Genomic DNA, 25,059 nt, shown 5'->3' on the forward strand with positions numbered 1-25,059 from the left:
AAGTAGTTAAGTTCAAAAGGGAAGGATTCATGAAAAATTTGGAGGGCTGGTAAGAAATTGGCTGAGAAGCAAGCTAGTGGTTAGTGCAGTGCTTTTACAGTTCAGGCTTTGTGGAGTTTAATTTGAGCACCATTCTGTAAGGAGTCTCTGTACATCCTCCCTATAGATTGTGTGTGTGTTTCTCTAGGTGCTCTAGTTTCCTTCCACAGTCCAAAGACATACCGAGTAGGTTAGTTTGTCATAGTAAATTGTCTGGTGATTAGGTTAGGGTTAATCAGGATTGTGGGATTGCTGGGCTGGCATGACCGGAAGGACTGACACTGAGCTGTATTGTTAAATAAAATAAAATAAAATAAATAAATACAATTATTAGGGGAATTATGTCAAGGTAAGAAGAACCACTGCTGTTAATAATTTTTGGAAATTCAAGGTAAAACTTTGCAAAATATATAAAACTGAGGCAAGACAACAGATTCAGGAGTGAAGCTGAGAACAGGACAGAAAATTTAAATAGCCAGATTAAAGGTTGATAAGGTTTAATGTAGACAAGCTTAAAGTGAATCACATCAAAAAGAAATAACAACACACACAAAATGCTGGTGGAACACAGCAGGCCAGGCAGCATCTATAAGGAGAAGCACTGTCGACATTTTGGGCTGAAATAAGAAATAAGTAACAGTTGACTTGTATTCTATGAGTAGTATTTTAAGTATGCAAACTTAAAATGGTTGACTAAAAGGTCCTTTTTTTTAATGAGTAACAGCCCGACCAGTTTGGAACATCCTTGTAACAGCATTTCTAATATAGTAAGCTTCATAAAATGCATTGTATGGTCCCCTTTCAAAGAAGTGTCACAATATGTTGGCCTAAAGCCATGCATTTGAACAAATCATTTTACTGAAAATTATTTTCACCATGTGTAAGAAAATTAAATTATCAGACAAAACATAGAAACATAGAAAACCTACAGCATAATATAGGCCCTTTGGCCCACAAGGTTGTGCCGAACTTGTCCCTACCTTAGAAATTACTAGGCTTACCTTTAGCCTTCTATTTTTCTAAGCTCCGTGTACCTATCCAAAAGTCGCTTAAAAGACCCTATCATATCTACTTCCACCACCATTGCTGGCAGCCCATTCCACACACTCACTCACAAGATGAGAATCAAAACCAGAATCAGATTTAATATCATTAACGTATGTCGTGAAGTTTGTTTTTTGCAGCAGTAGTACATTGCAAATCATAATAACAAAAAAACTATAAATTACAATAAGTATATAAAAAACTTAAATAAGTAATGCAAAAAGAATGGTGAAAAAATAATGAGGTACTGTTTATGAATTCATTGTCCATTCAGAAATCTGATGGCAGAGGGGAAGAAGCTGTTCCTGAAATGTTGAGTATGTGTGTCTTTCAGCTCCTGTACCACTTCCTTGATGGTAGCAATTTGAAGAGGGCTACTCCTGGATGATGAGACCCTTAATGATGAATTTGAAGCATTGCATTCTGAAAGTGTCCTCGATGCTGGGGAAGCTAGTGCTCATGATAGAGCTGGCTGAGTTTATAACTCTGCAGCTTTTCCTGATGCTGTTCAGTAGTCCCTCCATACCAGAAGGTGATGCAACCAGACAGCATACTCTCCATGGTACATTTGTAGAAATTTGTGGGAGTCTTTGATGACATACCAAATTTCTAATAAAATATGACCACTGTCACACCTTCTTTGTAATTGCATCAGTATGTTGGGCCCAGGAAAGATCTTCAGAGATGCTGACACCCAGGAACTTGAAACTGCTCACTGCTGATCCACTGCTGATCCCTCAGTAGTATGTTTTCCCTTGACTTGCCCTTCCTGGCTAGAGTAGTATTTCTTCAAGTTTAAAAAGTTAATGAGTGATCTAGTTGTGTTTAAGATTTATTAAAGGTTTTGAGCAGAATCAGTGAAATTGTATTTCTTAATGGTGTTTACTATTTAGGCAAAGCATACAAAGACATTATCAGGAAATATTTCTTACAGAAATCTCTAGCATTTTCCCCAGAATATTAGTGAGGCAACATGGGTTGAACAATACAAACTTAGGTTAATAAGCTTGTAGCTGGTTTTACAGGTCTGAAAATGTTTCTTTTTCCCCTCTGGAGTGATACATGATCCAATTGCAGCACACTGGAAATTTGATGAAGCGTATTAGGTGATGAATTGCAACAGGCTGAATTTCTGCACCAGGAGTACGTAAAACCATGTCATTGATATGCAGTGCTTCTTTTGGAGCATTGCCTGGGAAAATGACCCATGTTGTTCCAAGACTGTTGCTTTGTTCACTGGAATATTCTTATTTCAATGCTCCCACTCCAGGGTAGGAATCAATCAGGGAAATTATTTATGTTCTCTGTGTTCGGCTTCCCCCACTACACAACCTCACAAACTCCATTCATAGTAGTATTTACCAACTCACCAAGTTCACCCTTCTGACTCTGTAAATGACTTACCCAGCATATATCATCTGCCCTCTTCAGCCCTAAGTGAAGGCAAATTCCATCCCTCTTTACATAATGAGTCAATTCACCGTCTCCCACCCTGATGGCCAAAAGGAAGACGAATTGAGTCTCCCACCACAATCCTTTTCAAACCCCCCCCCCCCCGGCATCCTTGTGCTCCCCCACACCTTGCCAAGATCTGTTGCCCCCATTTCAGGATGTTGTGTTTTACTTTCATCATTCTGCAGCGCACAAAAGTAAGTATGCTCCAGAGTCAGTTCTCATGGGCCCCTGAGGTGTGCAGAGGCAAGTCCACTGTAAAAACAATTGCTGGCATGTCCCAAAACAACTGTACAACACGTATTTAAAAAGCACAACAATACCGGCCATGCATCGCTGTTAGGCAAGACTGGTTATGGGCTAAAGTGGGTACATGGAGTGAAGAAACAGATCAACCTTATTTTAATCAAGAGGTGGAGAAATTTAAGATACTGTTTTATTAAAAAAACAAAGTGTGTTATATAATCTTTTATTGAAACTTCTTATATCACACTTCTCACAGTTACCAGCACTACTAGTTTAATTCTAGGTCAGAATATGTATGTGTGAATTTATACTGGAATTTATCCATAAGTTTACATATAAATGAATGATTTATTGAAACACTGATTCTGAATTACATATAAGGAAATTATTTTCTCAATTTAATGTCAGCATTGCAAAAGCCATTTGAGCTCGTATGTTCGAGTGTGCATAAAGTATAATCTTGCTGACAAGACTAACCCAGATATCAAGTGTTCCTCTCTGGCAATTAGGGTTGCTTTCAGACTGATACAGATCCTCCGGTTTTACAATGACCTTTTTGTGATTCTTTGCTCATTTTCTTGACTTTCCATAAAAAGCAAAAACCAATCAGATACTTAACAAGCCTGTTCTTCTTTGTGGTTACAGAAATATTCATTTTCAGCTCATTAAAGCAATCCACTGGTAAATCAACTTGTTAAATATCATTTGTCTTACGGAACTTCTCCATGTATTGTTACAGTTAGAAAACCCGCAATGTTTTTTTCTTCCTTCTGATGGACCATTGAGGGTAGAGTTCTCTGAGGATCGACTGTTAAACCAATTTCTCATCTACATACTGGCCTTCTGAACATGATCTGAAACTCAACATTATATTCCACCTGTAAGATAATGACACCTAACCCATTGCTATACTGCCTTAGTGGAATGTCAGCAATCATTCAGAAATAACGTCTTACTGAGGAAACTGAGGTTATTATTTACAGATTTTGATGTTAACTCCATGCACTGGACATCATTTTTATGTCCTTTGTTGGTTATTGTCTGAGGCTAAATAAAACTGTACAGGCACTTTACCAAATTGAACTATTGACTCCACATCTCAAAGAAAAACAGTCAGCAGGTCAGGTAATATCTGTGGAAAGAGAAATAGTTAAAGTTTCAGGTCCACAACCTGTCACCAGAACTGAGGAAGAAAAGAAATAAGTTGGTTGTTGATAGCGGAGAAAATGGGGAGAAAGATGGGTGGAAGAAAGGAATTATCTCCAATAGAGTGTGATGATGTGATTTAATATTGCAGTTAAAATCAGATTAAACTTGTCTGAACTCCTGAATGTTTGCAGTATTTTCTGCTTTTATTCCTCATGGTTGATTACCCCAAAGTCCAAACCCTCTGCTTAAAATTTATTTTCTTTTCACCCCAGGCCAAATATTCCAATGATTTTTTGACTGCTCTCCTCTCTTATATCTTTTAGAAATAAGAGCTCATCCAATGAAAGGGTGTCCTTTATTCTGATCCTGTTCAATTTGAAGTTCAGGTTTATTGTTATCAAGGGCATACATATAGGACATAAATACTTTTAAAGTTAGTTTTAGTACAGCAGCAGCACAGTGCAAATGTTGAATCATCTTAAACTTTCAACCAAAACTTAAACATTTGCTGGCATTCATGGATCTTGCAATTCCTCAAATTCTTCCATTCAGATCTTCAGCTTTTTGCGCTTGCCTATCCTTTGAGAAATCTTTATTCTAATTCTCGCTGACTGCATTTTGTTGCTTTCAGTCAGCAGGTGCTCAGCTGTTGAGAATTGAAGCTGCAACCCTAAAACTCTCTGTCTCAATACCCCCTTGTTCTTCTTTAAAACTCACTGAAAAATTCCCTTTGGCCAAGCTTTTGATTGTCTTCTGAGGTGATATGTAGTCACTTATACTTGTACAAGTTATGAAGGGCATTGCTGTGCCTTATTAGGTTGGCAGAAGTACAGATCATTTTTAAAATTTCACTCGAAACAATCATTGTAGACTGTGTTGGAATTTCATAGAATACTAGGTCAGCATCCCAAAAGAGAAAAAGGTACAAACTTTAAGGTGAAAAATATTTTTGGTTTCATCCGGACCCCTTCAGTCTTTGCCATATTTGATTTGCCTACTCAATTAACTTGAGAATTTTGTGGCATTTGTGTAAGATGCCTACAGTGCGAGGTTATAGATTTTGCTTTTGGGGTACCAGGACATTGGGAATATCTCCACTTTAATAGAATAATTCTCTAAAATAAAAGTAGTAAATTGATTACTTTTTAGACAACACACACAAAATGCTGGTGGAACACAGCAGGCCAGGCAGCATCTATAGGGAGAAGCACTGTCGACATTTCAGGGTGAGCCCCTTCGTCAGGACTAACTGAGGGAGACTTCCGGTGGCTGTAATGGAGTAGGTTGCAGTAGCTATGTGATCCAAAATTATTCTCTTACTTTACTGTTTAAATCTATCTCGGTGAGAGCACCATGAGTAAAAAAACACTCTAAAAAAGAGACTACTTTAGAGACTTTGACTGAAGTGTTACAACAAATGTCAGAGAGACTTGAAAAATTGGATAAACTGGATGACTTGGAATCCAAGTTTGACTTGTTACAGAATTCCTTCGACCTGGTTAAATCTGAATTGAAAACGCTTAATCGGAAACTTGGAAGTATACAGCAGACTGTGAATGACCATGAAATTCGTATTAAGCTACACGAAGAATCCTGCCGGTGTTGCAGAAGGATATCAAAGATTTCTAAGGACTAACTGAAAGAAAAGATAGTAAGAGATTTGAAAGTAGGAGGGGGAGGGGGAAATCTGAAATGATAGGAGAAGACAGAAGGGGTGGGGTGAAGCTAAGAGCTGGAAAGGTGATTGGTGAAGGTGATACAGAGCTGGAGAAGGGAAAAGATCATGGGACGGGAGGGTTAGGGAGAAAGGAAGGGGGAGGGGAGCACCAGAGGGAGATGGAGAACAGAAAAAAGGGGGGAATAAATAAATCAGGGATGGGGTAAGAAGGGGAGGAGGGGCATTAACGGAAGTTAGAGAAATCAATGTTCATGCCATCAGGTTGGAGGCTGCCCAGCCGGAATATAAGGTGGTGTTCCTCCGGCCCACGTGTGGCTTCATCTTGACAGTAGAGGAGGCCATGGATAGACATATCAGAATGGGAATGGGACGTGGAATTAAAATGTGTGGCCACTGGGAGATCCTGCTTTCTCTGGTGGACTGAGCGTAGGTGTTCAGTGAAATGGTCTCCCAGTCTGCGTCGGGTCTCACCAATATATAAAAGGCCTCACCGGGAGCAACGGACGCAGTATACCACACCAGTTGGCTCACAGGTGAAGCGTTGCCTCCAACCTGATCAGTTAGTCCTGACGAAGGGTCTCGGCCCAAAACGTCGACAGTGCTTCTCCCTATAGATGCTGCCTGGCCTGCTGTGTTCCACCAGCATTTTGTGTGTGTTGCTTGAATTTCCGGCATCTGCAGACTTCCTCGTGTTTGACTTTTTTGATATTATTTTGTACTTTAAATTGTGTAAATTGCTGAGTTTAGTCTCCTGATTCTAAGTATAGTTTTTAGTTCTGATGAATATTGTTGCCACTTATGACTTTGATATCTCACCTTATTCTTTACTGACCTGGATGAAATAGCCACTCTTAACAGAGCAGCTAATTTTCAGCAAAATCTTCTTACTGCATTTGAACAGAAGAGCTAAATCTAATAATTTCCACCATTTGAAATGCATGCAGTGGCCTACTTTTCACTAGTAATAAACTATATCCAGTGCAAACAGTTCAGTATTGGCACACAATCTCAACTGATAGGGACTCGTCTAATCGGCAATGATTTGTAGTTCACAGAATAATACACTCATCACTTTATGAACATATGAGCTGAATTGAATTTAGATTGTGTTTCAAATAATACCCCAGAATTTTTAACTAGAAGTGCATGAATTGAGAGGTGACCGAACATGAAGAAGCAGCTTGGTTAGTTGCTTGCTGCTCTGCAGTACCATTTCAGAATGAGAATCAAGTTTAATATCACCGGCATATGTCATGAGATTTGTTGACCTTGTGGCAGCAATATAATGCAATGCATAATAATAGAACACAAATTAGAGTAAATATATATAATTAAATAAGTAGTGTAAAATAAAAACAAAAAGTTAATGAGTTATTGGTCATGGGCTCAATGTCCATTTAGAAATTGCATGCTAGAGTGGAAGAGACTGTTCTTCAATTGTTGAGTGTATGTCTTCAAGCTCTTGTACCTCCTCCCTGATGGTAGCAATGAGAAGAGGGCACGTACTGGGTGATGGGGATCCTTAGTGATGGCTGCCTTCTCTTTGAGGCACTGCTACTTGAAGATGTGTTGGATACTACAGAACCTAGTGCCACAGAGCCACAATGAAGCTCACTAAGTTTAGAACTTTCTGCAGCTTATTTTGATCCTGTGCAGTAGCTCCCGGCACCCCCCACCCCCGCCAATACCAGGCGGTGATGCAGCTAATTAGAATGCTCTCCACAGTACATCTGTAGATGGTTGACCATCTTTTTGGTAACATACTAAAGCTCTTCAAACTCCTAATGAAATAGAGCCACTGTCTTACCTTCTTAATGTACCAAGCATTGGTCATACCCCTTTGAACATGAGAAGGAAAGTGACGGGGAAAAGAAGACTTACCTTTAAGTATTAAGTGCCTTTCAACCTCCTCTGCAGAGAACTCCTGGATCAACAGGCATTTGTGTATCACTATCAAGAGAAAATCTGCAGATGCTGGAAATCCAAGCAATACACACAAAATGCTGGAGGAACTCAGCAGGTCAGGCAGCATCTATCGAAAAGAGTACACAGTTGACATTTCAGGCCTAGACTCTTCATCAGTTCTCTGTATCATTGTATAGCAGTTCTGTGCATTATTGTGTTGTCTTCTAGAACACTGTTACTTTTGGGATAGCTGAAAATAGGATATAGACTCACGGTCAGAGTTGTACAAGTGTTAATGAATATCTACAATCCCATCGCTGCCTGATTTATCCCTAACCTTTTCAATCATCAGATGTTGCACACTTGAATTTTCTTTTTCTCGTATTTTGAATGGTAAGTGCCAGGACATGTGCTTCAGCTGTCAATTGGCATTAGCCTGGGGCCAATAGGCTTGATTATTTTTTTCTCTGTGGCAAGCTGCCAGTACTAATTGCACAGCCCATGACTAACCTAGCATTCGGGAGGGTTAGAAGCCTGTTTTCTAAAGCCAGTCAGTATCTGCTAAAGAGCAGGTGTGTTTTATTTTGCTGAAAGTGGAACATTGCCAATTACAAGGACTCTGATTTTCCAATGGTGCAGTGACGATATTTCTTCAAGAAGCATCGATTACCTGGCAGCTTCTGTTGGGTTGCAGGGTAAATCACTGCCTATGGTAAGTGGTGTTTACAGGGCTTAAAGAGTAGGGAAGTGGCATTGGTGGGTATGTATTTAAACCACACAAATATTCACGAGAGTTGGTCCAAATAGGTGATATCGCCTATTTGATAACTTAGGGAATATCTGATATCTTGGGAAGTGTCTGGGCTCTGCTTTCTGCTCCTGTCAACTCTTGCAAGTTATTGATGCTCACTATTAATTGCAGATATCCTCCGTACTCATAGGTTATGCTTATTTTGCAGCTCTGTTAATTCCAAATCTATGTAACTACAGATAATTGTTCACTGAGTTCTTAGTTAAGAAAACGTCTGCTCCACTCTTCATACTCCCTACCATTGTTCTTCTTTATGCCACAGACCCCATTTTCCACAGTGTAACTTTTGGGAAGAGCATCCCACATAGCCTGTTGACATACAGAAACAGATCTGCAGCAAATGTTAGAGCTCTGTCTGTGTGACACCTTTTTCAACATAGCTAGAAGTTGGTAGGGTGCTTGACAGAAGCCTGTGACACTAACACAAGATGGTAAAACAAGTTATTCTGAAATCTACAGACAAATACTGTAGTTAGAGTCATTTGGCTTGCAAATAGAAGGATAATATTTGCAGATTTTAAGCTGTGTTTCAGAAAGAATGCCAGATTCTTGTGCATTAGAACAGTACAGAATTCTGTTTGCCGTCCACAGAAATCTAAGGCCTAACTATAAAGTTACCCAAAAGCTGATCATTGGTTGGGATATGGAATTGGAATTATACTTTTGGCAGCAAAGAAAGGTGTCTATACTAATTATACAAATTGATAGTTGTGCTAAAGTTGCCTAAAGATGATAGAAACTAAATTTAGTTGAGAGTATGTAAGAGCTCCTGGTCACGGAGCTTGTTGGAGGTAATTGAAATCCATGAATCCCAGAATTAATCCAGAAGAGGTGATTACATTACATGTGATGAATGTACCCAAAGAACATGGCAGGTTAATTGCAAAATATATTAATTTTTTAAAACAAAGATGCAATAGAATAATCGCCTTTTGAGGTCTTAAGTTTATTTTGGAGTCAATGAAGAGCAAAGAATCACAAATGTCCCTTAAACTGGAACATTAAAGAACATTAATGGGGATAAGTCCCCAGGACTTGATGGGATATAACCCAGGTTACTGAGAGAGGCATGAGATGAGATTGCTGGAGCCTTGACCAATATCTTCATGTCCTCTCGAGCCACAGGTGAGGTCCCATATGATTGGCGATTAGCTAGTATTATTTCATAATTCAAGAAAGGGACTAGGAATATTTCTGGAAACTATTACATGGTGAATCTCATGCCAGTGGCAGAGAAGTTAATGGAGAGGATTTTTGGGGATAGGATTTATGAGCATTTTGAAGCCATGGCCTAATCAGGAACAATCAGCAGAATGTGCAGGGACAAGTCATGCCTTTCTACCTTGATTTGAGTTGTTCAAGGAGGTGATGAAGGTAATTAATGAAAGTAGAGCAGTGGATGTTGTCTATATGTATCTACAAGGTAAACATTTAGTTTGACAAGGTATCCCATGGGATGGAGATGCATGGGATTCATGGGAATTGGCCATTTGGATGCAGAGTTAGTTTGTCCATAGAAGACAGACAGGAGTGGCCGATGGGATTTATTCTGGCTAGAGGCCTGTGACTGGTGGTGTTCTGAAGGGAGTTCTATGAGGATCTCTGTAGTTTGTGATATATAAATGGCCTGGATGAAAAAGTAGATAGGTGGGTTAGTAAGTTTGCAGGGAAATGTGAAAATTGGTGACGTTGTGGATAGTGGAGAAGACTAGCAAAGAATACAGTAGGATATTGATCTATTGCCGATATGGGTGAAGAAGTGGCAGATGGAGTTTAATTCAGCTACCTGTGAAGTGTTGCCCATTTAGAGATTATATGTAAGGAACCAGTATGTTGTTAATGCACTGAACATTGTTGATGTGGAGAGAGATCTAGGGGTTCAAGTCCATAGCTCCCTGAAAGTGCTACACAGATTGAGGCATGTGGCATGCTTATTGAGGAATTTAGTTTGAGAGTCAGGAAGTTCTCTCGTGCTTTAGATAGATCACTTCTGGAGGATTGTATTCAGTTCCACTTTTCATATTGTAGGAAAGGTGTGGAGACTTTGGAAAGGATGCATAAGAGGTTACCGAAATGCTGCTTTGATCAGGAGATGTGCTATAAAGAGAGGTTGGAGAAACTTGGGTAGTTTTCTCTGGAGAGGCAGAGGATGAGAAGCAACCTGATAGAGGTTTAGAGGATCATTAAGGCATAGGCAGATGGACAGTATCTTTTTTTGCAGGGCTATAATGTCTAATGTCAGAGGTCATGTATTTCAGGTGAGAGGGTATAAGTTGAAAGGAGATATGCAGGGCATGTTTTGTACAGAAAGTGTGGTGGATGATTGGAATATGCTAGAAGGGGTAGTGATGGAGGCAAATACAACAGTGGCATTCAAGATACTCTCAGATTGGTACATGAATGTGCAGGGAATTGAACAATATGGACTGTGTAGGCTGAAGGGATCAGTTTAGATGGGCAGTTGATTACTAATTTAGTAAGTTTTGTACAACATTGTGGATCATTGTGTGCCAGACTACTCTATGTTCTATGTGTGTTCCAAGAAAAGATGTTCTGGAACACTTTTAGCAGAAGTATATATTAACTGTCAGGTTTAGGGGTGAGAAATTCCTTTTGATATTAGTAACGCTGTTTCCAAGATCTCAATTTCTAATAATAACATAATTTGGTTATAATAACATAACTTATATTCAATAACATGCTTTGATCACAGGCAGAATGAGTCTTAATCTACAATATTGTTTACTAATTTAAGTTTCCAATAAAAGATAGGCACCGGTTAATTAATGCAGGTGTGCAAATGCGTTCTGAAGAGATACCAATGCAGAAGGAATGGTGACATCCAGTGCTCAGAATCACTAGACTTAGTACAATCAACATCTTCAGCAATACCTATCCGAGGATGAAAAACTAGTTCCTCTAACTGTTTCACCAGAAGCACAATTTCAAACAACTGCAGTTAGAGCAACTTCCTTGCACATGAACAATAAGGCTAAATAATAAGCTACATTGCAGACCAGGGATGATGTCACTGTCGGAATGCCATCTTTCAGATTAGAGAAGTAACACCTTCTGCCTTCTACGGTGTATACAAAGCTGCATCAAAAAGCAAATAAATTCTTGGCACGTTGACTGATAATTATGCTTAAAATGGCTTTACTTAACCAACAATTTATTTGGTCATTATCTCCTTTTTCTATCTGTGAGCAGTTTGTGCATAAACTGCCCTCTGAGTTCTCAGTATTTATGTGGCTAACCCTATTTACGTTTTTGACTGTAAATACATTACAAACAATGGCCAGGATTATTGCTCACACACTAACAATTCCCTTGTAGCAATAAAGGGAAATTGCCTTCTTAAATCCTGTTGTCCCTTCCTTTCAATGCTCTTGGGTAAGAAAATACAGAATTTAGACTCAGTGATGAGAAAAGCAGCAAGATACTTCAACAGGTCAGGGAACATGCAACGTGGAGGGAATCTTGCAGGTCCTCGAACTCTCACTGCCCTTGGTTCTTTGATATGATAGAGGCTGTTAGGAATTCTGCCAACAAGACTGTTTAAGCAAAACTTCTTTAACTGGAAGAAAGTTTTTTATTTCCAATAAAAAATGCTAAATGAAATTGAGTGTCCCAGAGTATTGTACATGGGCCTAATTTCCCAGAATTATCCATCTGTAGTAAAACATATTCCAAAGAAAATAACTTGTATTTATACATCACTTCTAACATATTAATATGCTTGAGGGTCTGATAGGAGGATTAAGGGACACAAATGTGACCCCATGCTACAGAAAGATACCCAAATACTTCTAGAGAGATAGGGAGGTAGAGAAACTTGAGGAGAGAATTGTAGAGTTTAGAAGCTGGGCTGCAAATAACCAATGGCAGTCTGACTGGTTGCGTCACCACCTGGTAATGCAGTTCCAATGCACAGGATTGAAAAGAAGATGCAGAGGGTTGTAGCCTCAGCCAGCTCCAACAGGGACGACATCCTCCCCACCATCGAGGACATCTTCAAAAGACAATACCTTAGGAAAGGCGGCATCCATCATTCAGGACCCTCACCATCAAGGACAGGCCGTCTTCTCAATATTGCCATCAGGGAGGAGGTACAGAGGCCTAAAGCCATACACTCAACATTTTAGGAGAAGCTTCTTCTGCCATCAGATTCTGAATGGCCTATGTACCCGTGGACACTGACTCACTATTTTGCTCTCGTTTTGAACTTCAAGGGATGATTGATAAGTCCATGGCATAAGGTAGAAGGAGCCAATCTTAGAAAACCTAGCATATTTATTTTTCAACATAGTCCTCTCCAACATTTACGCACTTAGTCCAGCGGTCGTGGAGCATACGGATCTTGAACCTCCAATGCTCCACGACCGCTGGACTAAATGTGTAAATGTAAGAGGGGACTATGTTGAAAAATAACTGTGCTAGGTTTTCTAAAATTGGCTCGTTCTACCTTAGGCCACGAACTTATCAATCACCCCTCATGTATATTTATCCATCTGCCTGCCTATCTATTTTTTTATATTATTGTAACTTCTATTTTTTAATGTATTGCACTGTAGCTCCTGCAAAATATCAAATTTCATTACATAAGTTGGTGATAATAACCCTGATTCAGTTTATAAATACAGGAATATGGAGAGGGCAGGCAGCAGCAGGAGCAACACAGAGGTTGAGCTGGCGGGATGGGTTGGAAGGATTTGCAGGGTCAGTGGAGCAAGAAATAGATTCTGGTCAACATCAGAGCAGAGAAAAAGCTGAAAGTGAAAATGAGGATTTCATGACTTGAAGATACGTTATGTGACAGTCTGCATAGGACTCATATGACCTAGACTGAGTTAAAATATGAAGAGTACAGATAGCAGAGGTTTTGATGTTTATTTAAGATGGAAGATAACCTGGCTCGAAGAATTGAGTGGACGTTTCTAAGAATGGCTCTTATCCTTAAAGCAGTTTATAACTTCATGACATCCCAAAACACTTTAAAAACAATGAAGTACCTTTGGAATCTGTCTCTGCAGTGATGCAGTCTAAACGTATAAACATGGACGAGGGTTTTAGCATCAGACGAACTGGGTAGTGACACAGAACTGGAAACAGGATTTAACAAAGTAGTAAATATGCGAAGGAAAATGTAGCTCAGTCAAACACACAACACCTACAGTATGATTGTGAAAGATTCAAGTGGATTCACCTTCAGGTGTTTTTGAGAGACAGCCTGAATTTGTGGCTCGGACAATAGGCCCTCGGTTTTGCCTTTCCACCATTTAGCTATAGAAAACTAATATTCATTCATTAGAAATGTGAGAAATCTGATTAATTTAAGATAGGAGAGCAATTGGAAGTGTGAGAAGTGAAGAAGAGCTGATGTCCTTTAAATGGAGGAAAGGATTGGGATAATAAGTAGGCCAAGGATAGATGCCTAGGATCTATTCATTACAATTTGAACAAAAACAAAAGATGAAGTTCATTTTTAAGCAAAGTGATCAGTGGTCATAGTGCTGCTAAACTAGTTGGTGATTAGAGTTTTGGCAGTTGGCTCGAGAACCAAATGGTTGAAGGGAAGTAGCTGTTCCTGAAACTGGTAGTGTGGGACTTCAGGCTTCTGTGCCTCCTGCCTAATGATAGCTGCAAAAACGATTGTCTGGTCCGAATGGTGGGGAGCTTTGATGATAGATACTGCCTTCTTTAGGCAGAGCTTCCTGTAGATTCTGTTGATGGTGGGGATTGATGAGTCCTCGATGTATTGGGCAGGAATCCATGATGCAACCAGTCAGGATAGTTTCAACTGTATACCTGTAGAAGTTTGTTAGACCATTTAAGAACTGTCTAGATAAGCACCTGAATTGTCATGGCATCGAAGATGCTGAACTAAGTGGTAAATGGGATGCACAGCATTGACATGATGGGCTGAAGGGCCTCTTTGCTCTGTGCCTTTAGGAGCCTTATTCAATTCAGCCCCACGACTGATTTACCACTCACCACACCGAGAGCATGTAGGAACCACGTAGGGCAATACTTGGTCAACGTTCCTACTCATTTGCTTTAAAGCTGTACGGACCAACCATTGCTCCAAGCAGGACGTTTTTACACAGCCTGAAAACTTTGCGATGCTTTATTAAAGCATTATATTAAAGAAAATTTCAGCTGCACAGCAACAATGGCTATGTGCGCAGGAGCATTTCAGTTACTGCATGGCTGTACACCTGCACAGCTTAGAGGGAATAATGTATTTAGTGGTCTACAATGCAGCTGGTAGAAACACTAACTATGATCACATCCAGAAGTCTTTAAGTCATTGCAAAATTATCCAAACATATGCTTTACAAGTGAAAAATTATGCAATATTTCCTTGTATTGTCACTAATATTTTGACCCAACAGTGGACTGTTTTGATAGTGTCAGAAATCAAAAAAGAGTCAAACTTGAATGCCAAATAAGGTTGCTTAAAAAGGAATTGCCTTTTTAGAGAACAAAATTATGACAAGAAATGTTGTCATTATATTTATAAATATGTAACATCGATTCCTTTGTAGAATTAGAATAAACTGGCGCAGTCATGTTGTTCTCTCAGAGAGAGATGTACACCTGTCAGAGATGTACATTGAGGTTTCATTAAATCCTGTTCATCTTCATTTTTAAGAAGTATTGCCTCTGATATTGGGCAGATTTTCCTCAACCTCTTCAATTCAGATATTGACCAATGGAATAAGGTAATTGAGCAGCTGGGAACACCTTCCCCAGAGTTCATGAAGAAACTTCAACCCACTGTCCGTAACTATGTGGAAAATAGGCCCAAGTACACGGGACACTCTTTCCCCAAGCTCTTTCCAGACTGCCTCTTCCCAGCTGACTCTGAGCACAATAAGTTAAAAGGTAAGGCACAGGAAGTAAGTACTAGTCTTTCTGCATTGTAAAGACAATTTGGCTTGTGGAAAACAAGAAAACAAGCAGAAGCTAGAAATATTTGAACTGATACTGAATTGAGTTGCACAAACTTAAGTGGTTTTAAATTTGTTCTTGTATCCATTTTATATTCACCACCTTCTCATTATTTCATCCTCGAACGTTGCTACTACTCGCAACTCTACGTTATTGTTGGTTGGTAAATTCTATAGACTTGCAGCTAATGTTGGTGAGCATGCATGATTTATCACAATATAATGAAATGACAAGCTTAAATAAAGAACGTTGTACACATACAATGGGAACGCCATCAGCTTTCTGTATTGTTCTTCATCAAATCTAAGGTGAATGCAGAGATGTAATATAGTTTTATAGAGGGTTGAAGATTTTTTTTAAATTGCAGATACTGAAAATCTAACATAAAACCAAAATAATTATTGGAAATGCTCAGCTGGTCTGGGTCGTATCTCTGGGAAGGGAAACAGTTGCATTTCTGTTTGAAGGCCCTTTGTCAGACCTGAAGCTATAACTATGTTTCTCTTCCTACAGATATGACCTGACCTGCTCAACATTTCCAGCATTTCTGTTTTTATTTTATAGAGTGCTGTTAGCTTCTCAAAGGTTCACCCTTAACATGTGCTCTGGTGCTGGGGATTTTGACACCAGGATCCACAGTGATGAAGATCCATAGGAAAGATAGTTTGATGAATGAAAATAGGCTTCTGAGGATTAGGCCTGAGACAAAGCCTAACATCAGCCATTAAACAATCCCTTTTTAAAGGAGGCCAGAGGCAAGGTTTGAACCTGCTCATGGTGCAGGTGCCAACTGCAGTTAGTCAGTGGGGCATCATCCCCTGCTCCTCACACCCACATGCCCTTGCTCCCCACATTGAACTCAGTTCCTCTCACAGGTGGCCATAGTAGTACAGTATTGGATGATTCCTTCTCAATGTATATCTAAGTTGGAATACAGAGGGCCATAACCCACTCTACTGCATTCCCACTAGCAAAGTAGGTATGAGAAATTCCAGCCCCACCATCGGAGGTTTTGAATTGTGGTTGTGCGTGGGAGAGAAATTAAAGCTATATCAATTGCGGGTTTTAGTAAGCTTTTAAATGAGGGAAATTAAACTAGAGATTAAATTACAAACCAAAAGGGTGGCACCACTATCGTAGCCTATGCTCAGAGTGCCAGTGAGCCATGACCTCTTGTATTGAGCAGTGGTGCCCTGCGGAAGAGGTGCTGGCTGTCCACTCTGTCTATTGCTGTGAATGCTCCTTCCTTCTCCTACAGCTAAAGGGGATATGGGATGGTAGTTTAATGGACTACTGTAAATTGAAGGGAGAGGCAGAATCCAGGGAGAATTTGAGGACAATAAAGAATCGGATTAATATCATATTCGTGTAAATACTGTGCGTAATTGAAACCAAGTGCTGGCTTCCTGTAGGCGAGTTTCTGTGATGTATAGAATCTAGGAATCTAGAGGCAGTTTGGTGACATGGACAACATATTGGTTAAAGTTCGGGAAACATTATCAGTGTAATGTGTTTTGCAGCCAGCCAGGCCAGAGACCTCCTGTCCAAGATGTTAGTAATTGACCCTGCCAAACGGATATCGGTGGATGAAGCCTTACAGCACCCATACATTAACGTATGGTATGACCCAGCCGAAGTTGAGGCGGTAAGTCCTGCTGCTTCTGTTCTCCAGGAATCAGAATCCCATTCGTTGTAGCTCAGAGAGTTTACAAAAGGCAGGCGAGCAAGGTGACTTATCTCCGAATAACATTAAGCTCTTTAAGAATCCCAAGGAAAAGGCAAGGTATTTGTTACTGTATTAATGTACTTTTAATTGAATTTTGATTTCTTTTTAAAATGTTCCTTTCAATTAATAATTTAAATTTATTTGCATTTGATTGTCCATGGTGTTTAAATTAGCCAAAAGTATTTATCGGCAGCTACCTGCCTGGGGCTATCAGGGCAATCTGAGAGGAGGGCTGCATCTTGGAGCATGGTCCATCTTGTGCGAGGCCTCTTGGACACTGAGGGAATAGCCAACAACGTTAGAAAAAATTAGTATGGACAGGAACTGCCTGTAGCAAACCTGGGTAGCAGAACTGGATCCAAATCTCTAGCCCAATATGTGTCCATGTATGTTGTCCCTCCAGTAGTAAATAAATTTAAATTCCAAGGGTATTCTCAGTTGACACTAGGGAGAAAACACCATTTAGCAATCACGTCTGTGTCATTTTGAACCGAATATCATTGAAACTTTAATCAGATGCAGGTTCATAGTAGCACAATAAAGTCAAGAAGCAATTAGGAAAATGTTGCTCAATACAACTACTTATCCTTTATTTAAAAGTCTTTGCTTTGCAATTCTATCATCAGTTCTAATCAGAAACATATTTGGGAGAATGTTCAAGGGACAACCAGGGTTCAATGATCTGAGAAGTTTCTTTTGCTTACAAATTCAATTATATTTATTATACAAATAAATTCTTCCACTGGACACCAAGAGATCATGTCCTATTCTTCTTCTTTTGTGCTGTCTCACAGGTACAGAATTCAGTGCCATTATAGACAATAGGTGCAGAAGTAGACCATTCAGGCCTTCGAGCCTGCACCGCCATTTTGAGATCATTGCTGATCAACTACCATCAATACCCGGTTCCTGCCTTGTCCCCATATCCCTTGATTCCCCTATCCATAAGATACCTATCTAGCTCCTTCTTGAAAGCATCCAGAGAAATGGCCTCCACTACCTTCCAAGGCAGTGCATTCCAGACCCCCACAACTCTCTGGGAGAAGAAGTTTTTCCTTAACTCTGTCCTAAATGACCTACCCCTTATTCTCAAACCATGCCCTCTGGTACTGGACTCTCCCAGCATCTGGAACATATTTCCTGCCTCTATCTTGTCCAATCCCTTAATAATCTTATATGTTTCAATCAGATCCCCTCTCAATCTCCTTAATTCCAGCGTGTACAAGCCCAGTCTCTCTAACCTCTCTGCGTAAGACAGTTCAGACATCCCAGGAATTAACCTCATGAACCTACGCTGCACTTCCCCTACAGCCAGGATGTCCTTCCTTAACCCTGGAGACCAAAACTGTACACAATACTCCAGGTGTGGTCTCACCAGGGCACTGTACAAGTGCAAGAGGATTTCCTTGCTCTTGTACTCAATTCCCTTTGTAATAAAGGCCAACATTCCATTAGCCTTCTTCCCTGCCTGCTGCACTTGCTCATTCACCTTCAGTGACTGATGAACAAGGACTCCTAGATCTCTTTGTATTTCTCCCTTACCCAACTCTACACCGTTCAGATAATAATCTGCCTTCCTGTTCTTACTCCCAAAGTGGATAACCTCACACTTATTCACATTAAACGTCATCTGCCAAGTATCTGCCCACTCACCCAGCCTATCCAAGTCACCCTGAATTCTCCTAACATCCTCATCACATGTCACATTCAGCTAGAGCTATATTAAAATACTGCTGGGAACATAAAAATTCAAATTATAATAGCTTTGGATGGATCGGGGATGCAACAGCACAAAAATATGGTCTACACGAGCTGGAACATAGCCCTACAGTTCCATTATCAGATGTTCCTCCATGGCTCTTTACATTACCTACAGTGGATATAAACCTGCAACAACTTTTAAAAAAGAAGTCTTAACTGATAATACAAGAATATATAGACCTGTATTTTAGAAATGAACTTGTAATGTTTATGGATGGATCAAAAGGCCCTAGGTCTGGCCACACAGGTATTGCAGTCTACATTCCTCAGTGCAGAACTAACATTAGGAAAAGAACATCAAACCATTTATCAGTGTATACAACAGAATTAATAGCAATACTGAGTGCATTATCTTGGATAGAAGAAAATAATGTCAAAAAGGCTGTAATTTGTTCAGACAGTTTGTCTGCATTAACCTCTATCACATTAAGAAAATCAGAAAGTAGACAAGATATTTTATGGAAATGCTATGAAAGTTGTATACACTGACCAAAAATGAGGTAGAAGTAAGCTTCCTTTGGGTAAGAAGTATGAAAGAGAAAGAGTGAAGATCTTAGGAACGCTTAAGATAAACAAAAACACTGCTGTCGGTATAGAAGACATATTAAGTGGGAGTTCAAGAGAAATACGGACCTATATCATGGAGTATCTGAAAGACTCTGGTTTATTATATAGAATTTAGGGAATGCAATTCTTATCATTTCTCCTGTTTATCAAACGATCCACACTCCAGTCTAGTAGGTGGCAGTAATACACCTTAAAGCTGGTTTGCTGACTGCCATAAAACAACACAAGAAGAAGGAGAAGAAGAAGGTGGTCCAACTGCTGGAGAGTCAGTATCCTGGTAAAAACAACACCATGAAAACAAAAGAGCACTCCAAGCAACTCCATGAAAAGGTTGTTGAAAAGCACGTCTGGAGATGGATTCAAGAAAAATTACAAGCCACTGGAGTATAGTTAAGTCAATCATCAAGAAATGAAAAGAATATGTATATGACCATCCTCAAAAACTGAATGGCCAGTCAAAAAGGGGACTAGTGAGGGAGGCCACAAAGAGATCTGACTGGAGGAGTTACAAGCTTCAGTGACTGAGATGGGAGAGACTGCACATACAACTTGATGCACCATCAATAACTCACTCTGAGACGTGAAGGCGAGATATCGGCTTTTATTGACCGGAAGAAGGAACAAGCGGTGGTTGACTACCATACTACATCCTGGAGCCTGAGAGGCCGGGCTCAGGCCTCAATCGCCTTTATACAGGGGTCTGTGGGAGGAGCCAGAGGAGCAGTCAGCAGGGGGCGAGTCCGGACAGGTATATGTAGTTCACCACACAACTGTTGCCCGGGTGCTTCACCAGTCACGGCTTTATGGGAGAGAAAATCACTGTTTAAAAAAAACTTGTGAAATCTCAGCTAGAGTTTGCCAGAAGGCAAGTGGGAGACTGAAGTCAGCTGGAAGAAGGTTCCATGGTCTGATGAAACAAAAATTGAGCTCCTTGGCCATCAGACCAAACGCTATGTTTGGTCTAAGCCAAACACCATCATCAAAAATACACCATCCCTATTGTGAAGCGTGGTGGCTGCATCATGCTGTGGGGTTGCTTCACTGCAGCAGGCCTTAGAGGCTTGTGAAGGTAGAGGGTAAAATGAATGCAGCAAAATACAGGAAAATCCTGGAGGAAAAACTAATGGAGTCTGGAAGAGAACTGCAACTTGGGAGAAGATTTGTTTTCCAGCAAGACAATGACCCCAAGCATAACGTCAAAGCTACACAGGAATGGCTTAAAACAACAAAGTTAATGTCCTGGAGTGGCCAAGTCAGAGTCCAGACCTCAATCCAATTGAGAATTTGTGGCTGGACTTGAAAAGGGCTGTTCACTCACAATCCCCTTGCAGTCTGGGAGAGCTTGAGCAGTTTTGTAAAGAAGCATAAGGAAGAATTCCACTGTGCAAATGTGCCAAACTAATCCTCACAGAGACCTATCCACACAGACTCAAGGCTGTAATTGCAGCAAAAGCTGCATCTACTAAATACTGACTTGAAGGGGTGAGTAATTATGCAATCAATTATTTTGTGTGTAATAAAGAGATACAATACTGTGCAAAAGTCTTGGGGCCCATGTATACAGCTAGTGTACCTAAGTCTTTTACACAGTATTTGTCAACGTGAAGTGGAGAGTGAGTTTGTAATTCTGGCAGCAGCAAAGCTGAGGCTGGGGTGCACGGGGGTGGGGGGGGGATGTGGGGGCAGTGTGACAACTGGCAGAGAGGGAATGCCAGGGTTATGGGAGTAGCACAGGAGGAATGTGTGACAGGTGGCAGAGAGGGAGTGCCGGGGTTGTGGGAGTAGCACAGGAGGGATGTGTGACAGTTGGCAGAGAGGGAGTGCCGGGGTGGGTTGAGGTGATACAGACGGAGTGTGTGACAGGTGGCAGAGAGGGAGTGCCGGGGTGGGTTGAGGTGATACAGACGGAGTGTGTGACAGGTGGCAGAGAGGGAGTGCCGGGGTGGGTTGAGATGATACAGGCGGAGTGTGTGACAGGTGGCAGAGAGGGATTGCCGGGGGCTGGGATGGCACAGGAGGGATGTGTGACAGGTGGCAGAGAGGGAGTGCCAGGGTGGGGTGAGGGTGGCACAGGAGGGATGTGTGAGAGGTGGCAGAGGAGGAGTGCCGGGGGCTGGGTTGGCACAGGTGCAGACACACACAGCCCTGAGACTTCAGGCAAGGTCATTTAATTCAAAACAATTTGTTTCAGAATCAGAACCGGGTTTATTATCACCGGCGAAATTTGTTAACTTAGCAGCAGCAATACATAATCTAGCAGAGGGAGAAAAAATAGTAATAAATAAAATAAACATAATAATAAGTTAATAAGTAAATTAATTATGTATATTGAATAGATTTTTAAAATGTGCAAAAACAGAAATACTGTATATTTTAAAAAATTGAGCTAGTGTCCAAAGCTTCAATGTCCCTTTAAGAATGGGATGGCAGAGGGGAAGAAGCTTTCTTGAATCGCTGAGTGTGTGTCTTCAGGCTTCTGTATCTCCTACCTGATGGTAACAGTGAGAAAAGGACACACTCTGGAGTTTATTGATCATTACAAAATATTTCTCTGGTGCTTCCCACACACTTCCCTCCCCTTCCCAACCATGATTTCCCTCTCCCTGCCCCCTTCCTACTCTCAGTCCACAATAAAGACCCATATCTATATATATATATATATATATATATATACACACACACACCAGGTGGCCCCTGTTTTTCGAATGTTCGCTTTACAAAAGCTCGCTTTTACGAAAGACCTAAATTAGTACCTGTTTTTGCTAACCATAGAGGATTTTCGCTTTTACGAAAAAAAGACGCCTACTTTATACGTGTGTTTACCCTGAGAAAGATTACCATGACCATGAAGCCTCGTGCGGGCAGTTGTGTGCGCATGCGTGTACATGCATATGCATGTATGTACGTATGTGTATACGTGCACATGCATGTACGTGCCGATTTTTTTCTCTCCAAGTCGATTTTGGCTTGCTGTCTTCCCAATTTTGATAAGTGAAACTACAGCATACATACAATATTTCTACTTTATATAGGCTGTATATTTATCATATCATTCCTGTTTTTACTATATGTTCATGTTATTTTAGGTTTTATGTGTTAATTGATTTGATTTGGTAGGTTATTTTTTGGGTCTGGGAATGCTCAAAAATTTTTTCCATATAAATTAATGGTAATTGCTTCTTCGCTTTACGACATTTCGGCTTACAAATGGTTTCATAGGAACGCTCTACCTTCGGATAGCGGGGGAAACGTGTGTGTGTGTGTGTGTGTGTGTGTGTGTGTGTGTGTGTGTGTCTCTAAGACTTTTGTACAGTATCATCTGTTCAAAATTAATCAATAAGCTTCAAGACCTTGGCCTCATTACCTCCTTGTGCAATTGGATCCTCTACTTTCTTATTCCCTTTAGATCGGTTTGATTGGTTATAACATCTCCACAATCTCTGTCAGCATCGGTTCAGATTGGTAACAACATCTCCACAAACTCCGTCAGCATAGGTGCACCACCAGACTGTGTGCTTAGTCCCCTGCTCTACTCACTTTACACTTATGACTGAGTGGCTAAGCACAACTCCAATGTCATATTTAAGTTTACTGACAACACCACTCTCATTGGTTGGCGGTGCTGAATCAGCATATAGCGGGGAGATTGAAAATTTGGCTGAATGATACCATAACAACAACCTCTTACTTAATGTCATCAAGATCAAAGAGCTGATTATTGAAGCAACACACACAAAATGCTGGTGGAACGCAGCAGGCCAGGCAGCATCTATAGGGAGAAGTGCAGTCGAAGTTTTGGGCCTCGACCCTTCATCAGGAGCTGATTATTGACTTCAGGAGGAGGACACTGGAGATCAATGAACTAGTCCTCATCAGAGTATCAGAAGTGAAGAGGGTCATTAACTTAAAACCACTCAGTGTTAACATTTCGGATGACATGTCCTGGACCCAGTGTGTAACTGCAGTTGCAAAGAAAGCACCGCATCACCTCTACTTCCTTATGAATTGGTGAAGATTCAGCATGACATCTGAAACTTTGACAAACTGCTTCAGATGTGCGGTGGAGAGTATATTGACTGGCTGCATCACAGCCTGCTATGGAAACACCAATGCCCTTGAGTGGAAAATCCTACAAAAAGTAGTGGATACAGCCCAGTCCATCATGGGTAAAGCCCTCCCCACCTTATCTACACAGAGTGTTATCACAGCATCCATCATCAAGGACCCCCACCATCCAGGTCATGCTCTCTTCCTGCTGCTGCAGGAAAAAAAGTATAAAACTCACACCATGGGGTTCAGGTACAGTTATTATCCCTCAAGCATCAGATTCTTGAACCAGTGGGGATAACTTCACTCACCTTCACTTGCTCCATCATTGAAATGTTCCCACAACCTTTGGAGTCACTTCCAAAGACGCTTCATCTCAAGTTCTCAATATTTATTGCTTATCTATTTATTATTAATATTTCTTTCTTGTATTTGCACGGTTTGTTGTCTTTTACACACTGGTTGAACACCCAAATTCAGTTTTTCAATGATTCTATTCAGGTTATTATTCTATTAGGGATTTATTGAGTGCGCCTGGATGAAAATGAATCTTAAGAGATGTATATGGTGACATATACTTTATTAAGAAATTTACTTTGAGCTTTGAAAAGAAGGGTGAGAAGAAGGGTATTTTCTTGGCATGACTAAACCTGGACTCAGGTGCTGAGTTGTGACTCTAGTGTCATGCATACATCAGAGGCGATTGAGTGTAGTTAGAGCCTCAGTTCTGACATGTTGGTCTGGGAGAGAACACTGAAGTTAATTTGCTTATTTTGTCAGTGACGCACCATCAATAACTCTTAGAGACGTGAGGCAAGATATAGGCTTTTATTGGCTGGAAGAAAGAACAAGCAGCAATTGACCACCACACTGCATCCTGGAAACTGAGGCCGGAGTGGAGTCCCCAATCAACTTTATACCGGGGTCCGTGGGAGGAGCCACGGTCAGTGGGAGGAACCACAGGAGCAGTCAGCAGGGGGGGGGGGGGGGCATGTCCAGACAGGTATATGTAGTTCACCACAGTCAGTGGAGTTGAGAAGTTTTATGGATATAGCTTTGGGTATTCCTGACTATTACCATCAGTATCTACAGTGAATAGGGGAGGGGGAAGAGTAGGTATCATGGCTGCACATTAGACCAGGAATTCTATACCAGGACTCAGGTCTTGATCTTCAAAATCTCTTTTTCCTTCAGCTGGCCATAGGCTGTGTTTTATGTGCTTGAGACAGTAGCAAACTTCCTCAATGATGTCTGTTGTTGCAGAGGGGTGGTCCCTATAGTATGAAATGTGGTCCATGATTGCTAAAGTTTCATCATGGTCCTTTATTTTCAAGGAGAGTGTTACATGATGAGGACAGGTTGGTTGAGAATTTGTGTTTTATGATGTTTTCGCGCTTATTTTCTCATGTATGTGAAATTAATGAGCAATTACTTAAGAGCTTGGCCTTCAAACATAGTGACATAGTGGTAATGTAGGAGGTATGAGAGCTTCTCACTCATTCTGCAGGTTTGTTCCATTCAATCAGAAAAAGGAGTTAATGATAAGGAATAACATTGTAGTGAGAAAATTTGAGAAAATTGCTTGATCCCTGTCCAGGGAACACATACACTAAAGTTGGGACAAACTGAGAAGGTTAACATTGGCATACAAATTTATGAAGTGTCCCACTGAATTTCACC

The 25,059-nt window shown here is 40.6% G+C and overlaps 1 protein-coding gene across 3 annotated transcripts in view; it reads left to right on the forward strand.

The window, feature by feature from the left end:
- The window catches only part of mapk10 (mitogen-activated protein kinase 10), a 158,816-nt gene that overhangs the window by 104,225 nt on the left and 29,532 nt on the right, over nucleotides 1–25,059 (forward strand). For 2 of the 3 annotated variants that reach the window (XM_059988688.1, XM_059988686.1), the window contains exons 8-9: nucleotides 15,030–15,212; nucleotides 16,799–16,923. In XM_059988688.1, coding sequence (XP_059844671.1) covers nucleotides 15,030–15,212; nucleotides 16,799–16,923 — 308 coding nt within the window. The remainder of the gene's footprint in view (nucleotides 1–15,029; nucleotides 15,213–16,798; nucleotides 16,924–25,059) is intronic. The other variant, XM_059988687.1, reaches the window with a different exon arrangement.

Source organism: Hypanus sabinus, chromosome 14, assembly GCF_030144855.1.
Source record: "Hypanus sabinus isolate sHypSab1 chromosome 14, sHypSab1.hap1, whole genome shotgun sequence".
Classification (NCBI taxonomy): Eukaryota; Metazoa; Chordata; class Chondrichthyes; order Myliobatiformes; family Dasyatidae; genus Hypanus; species Hypanus sabinus.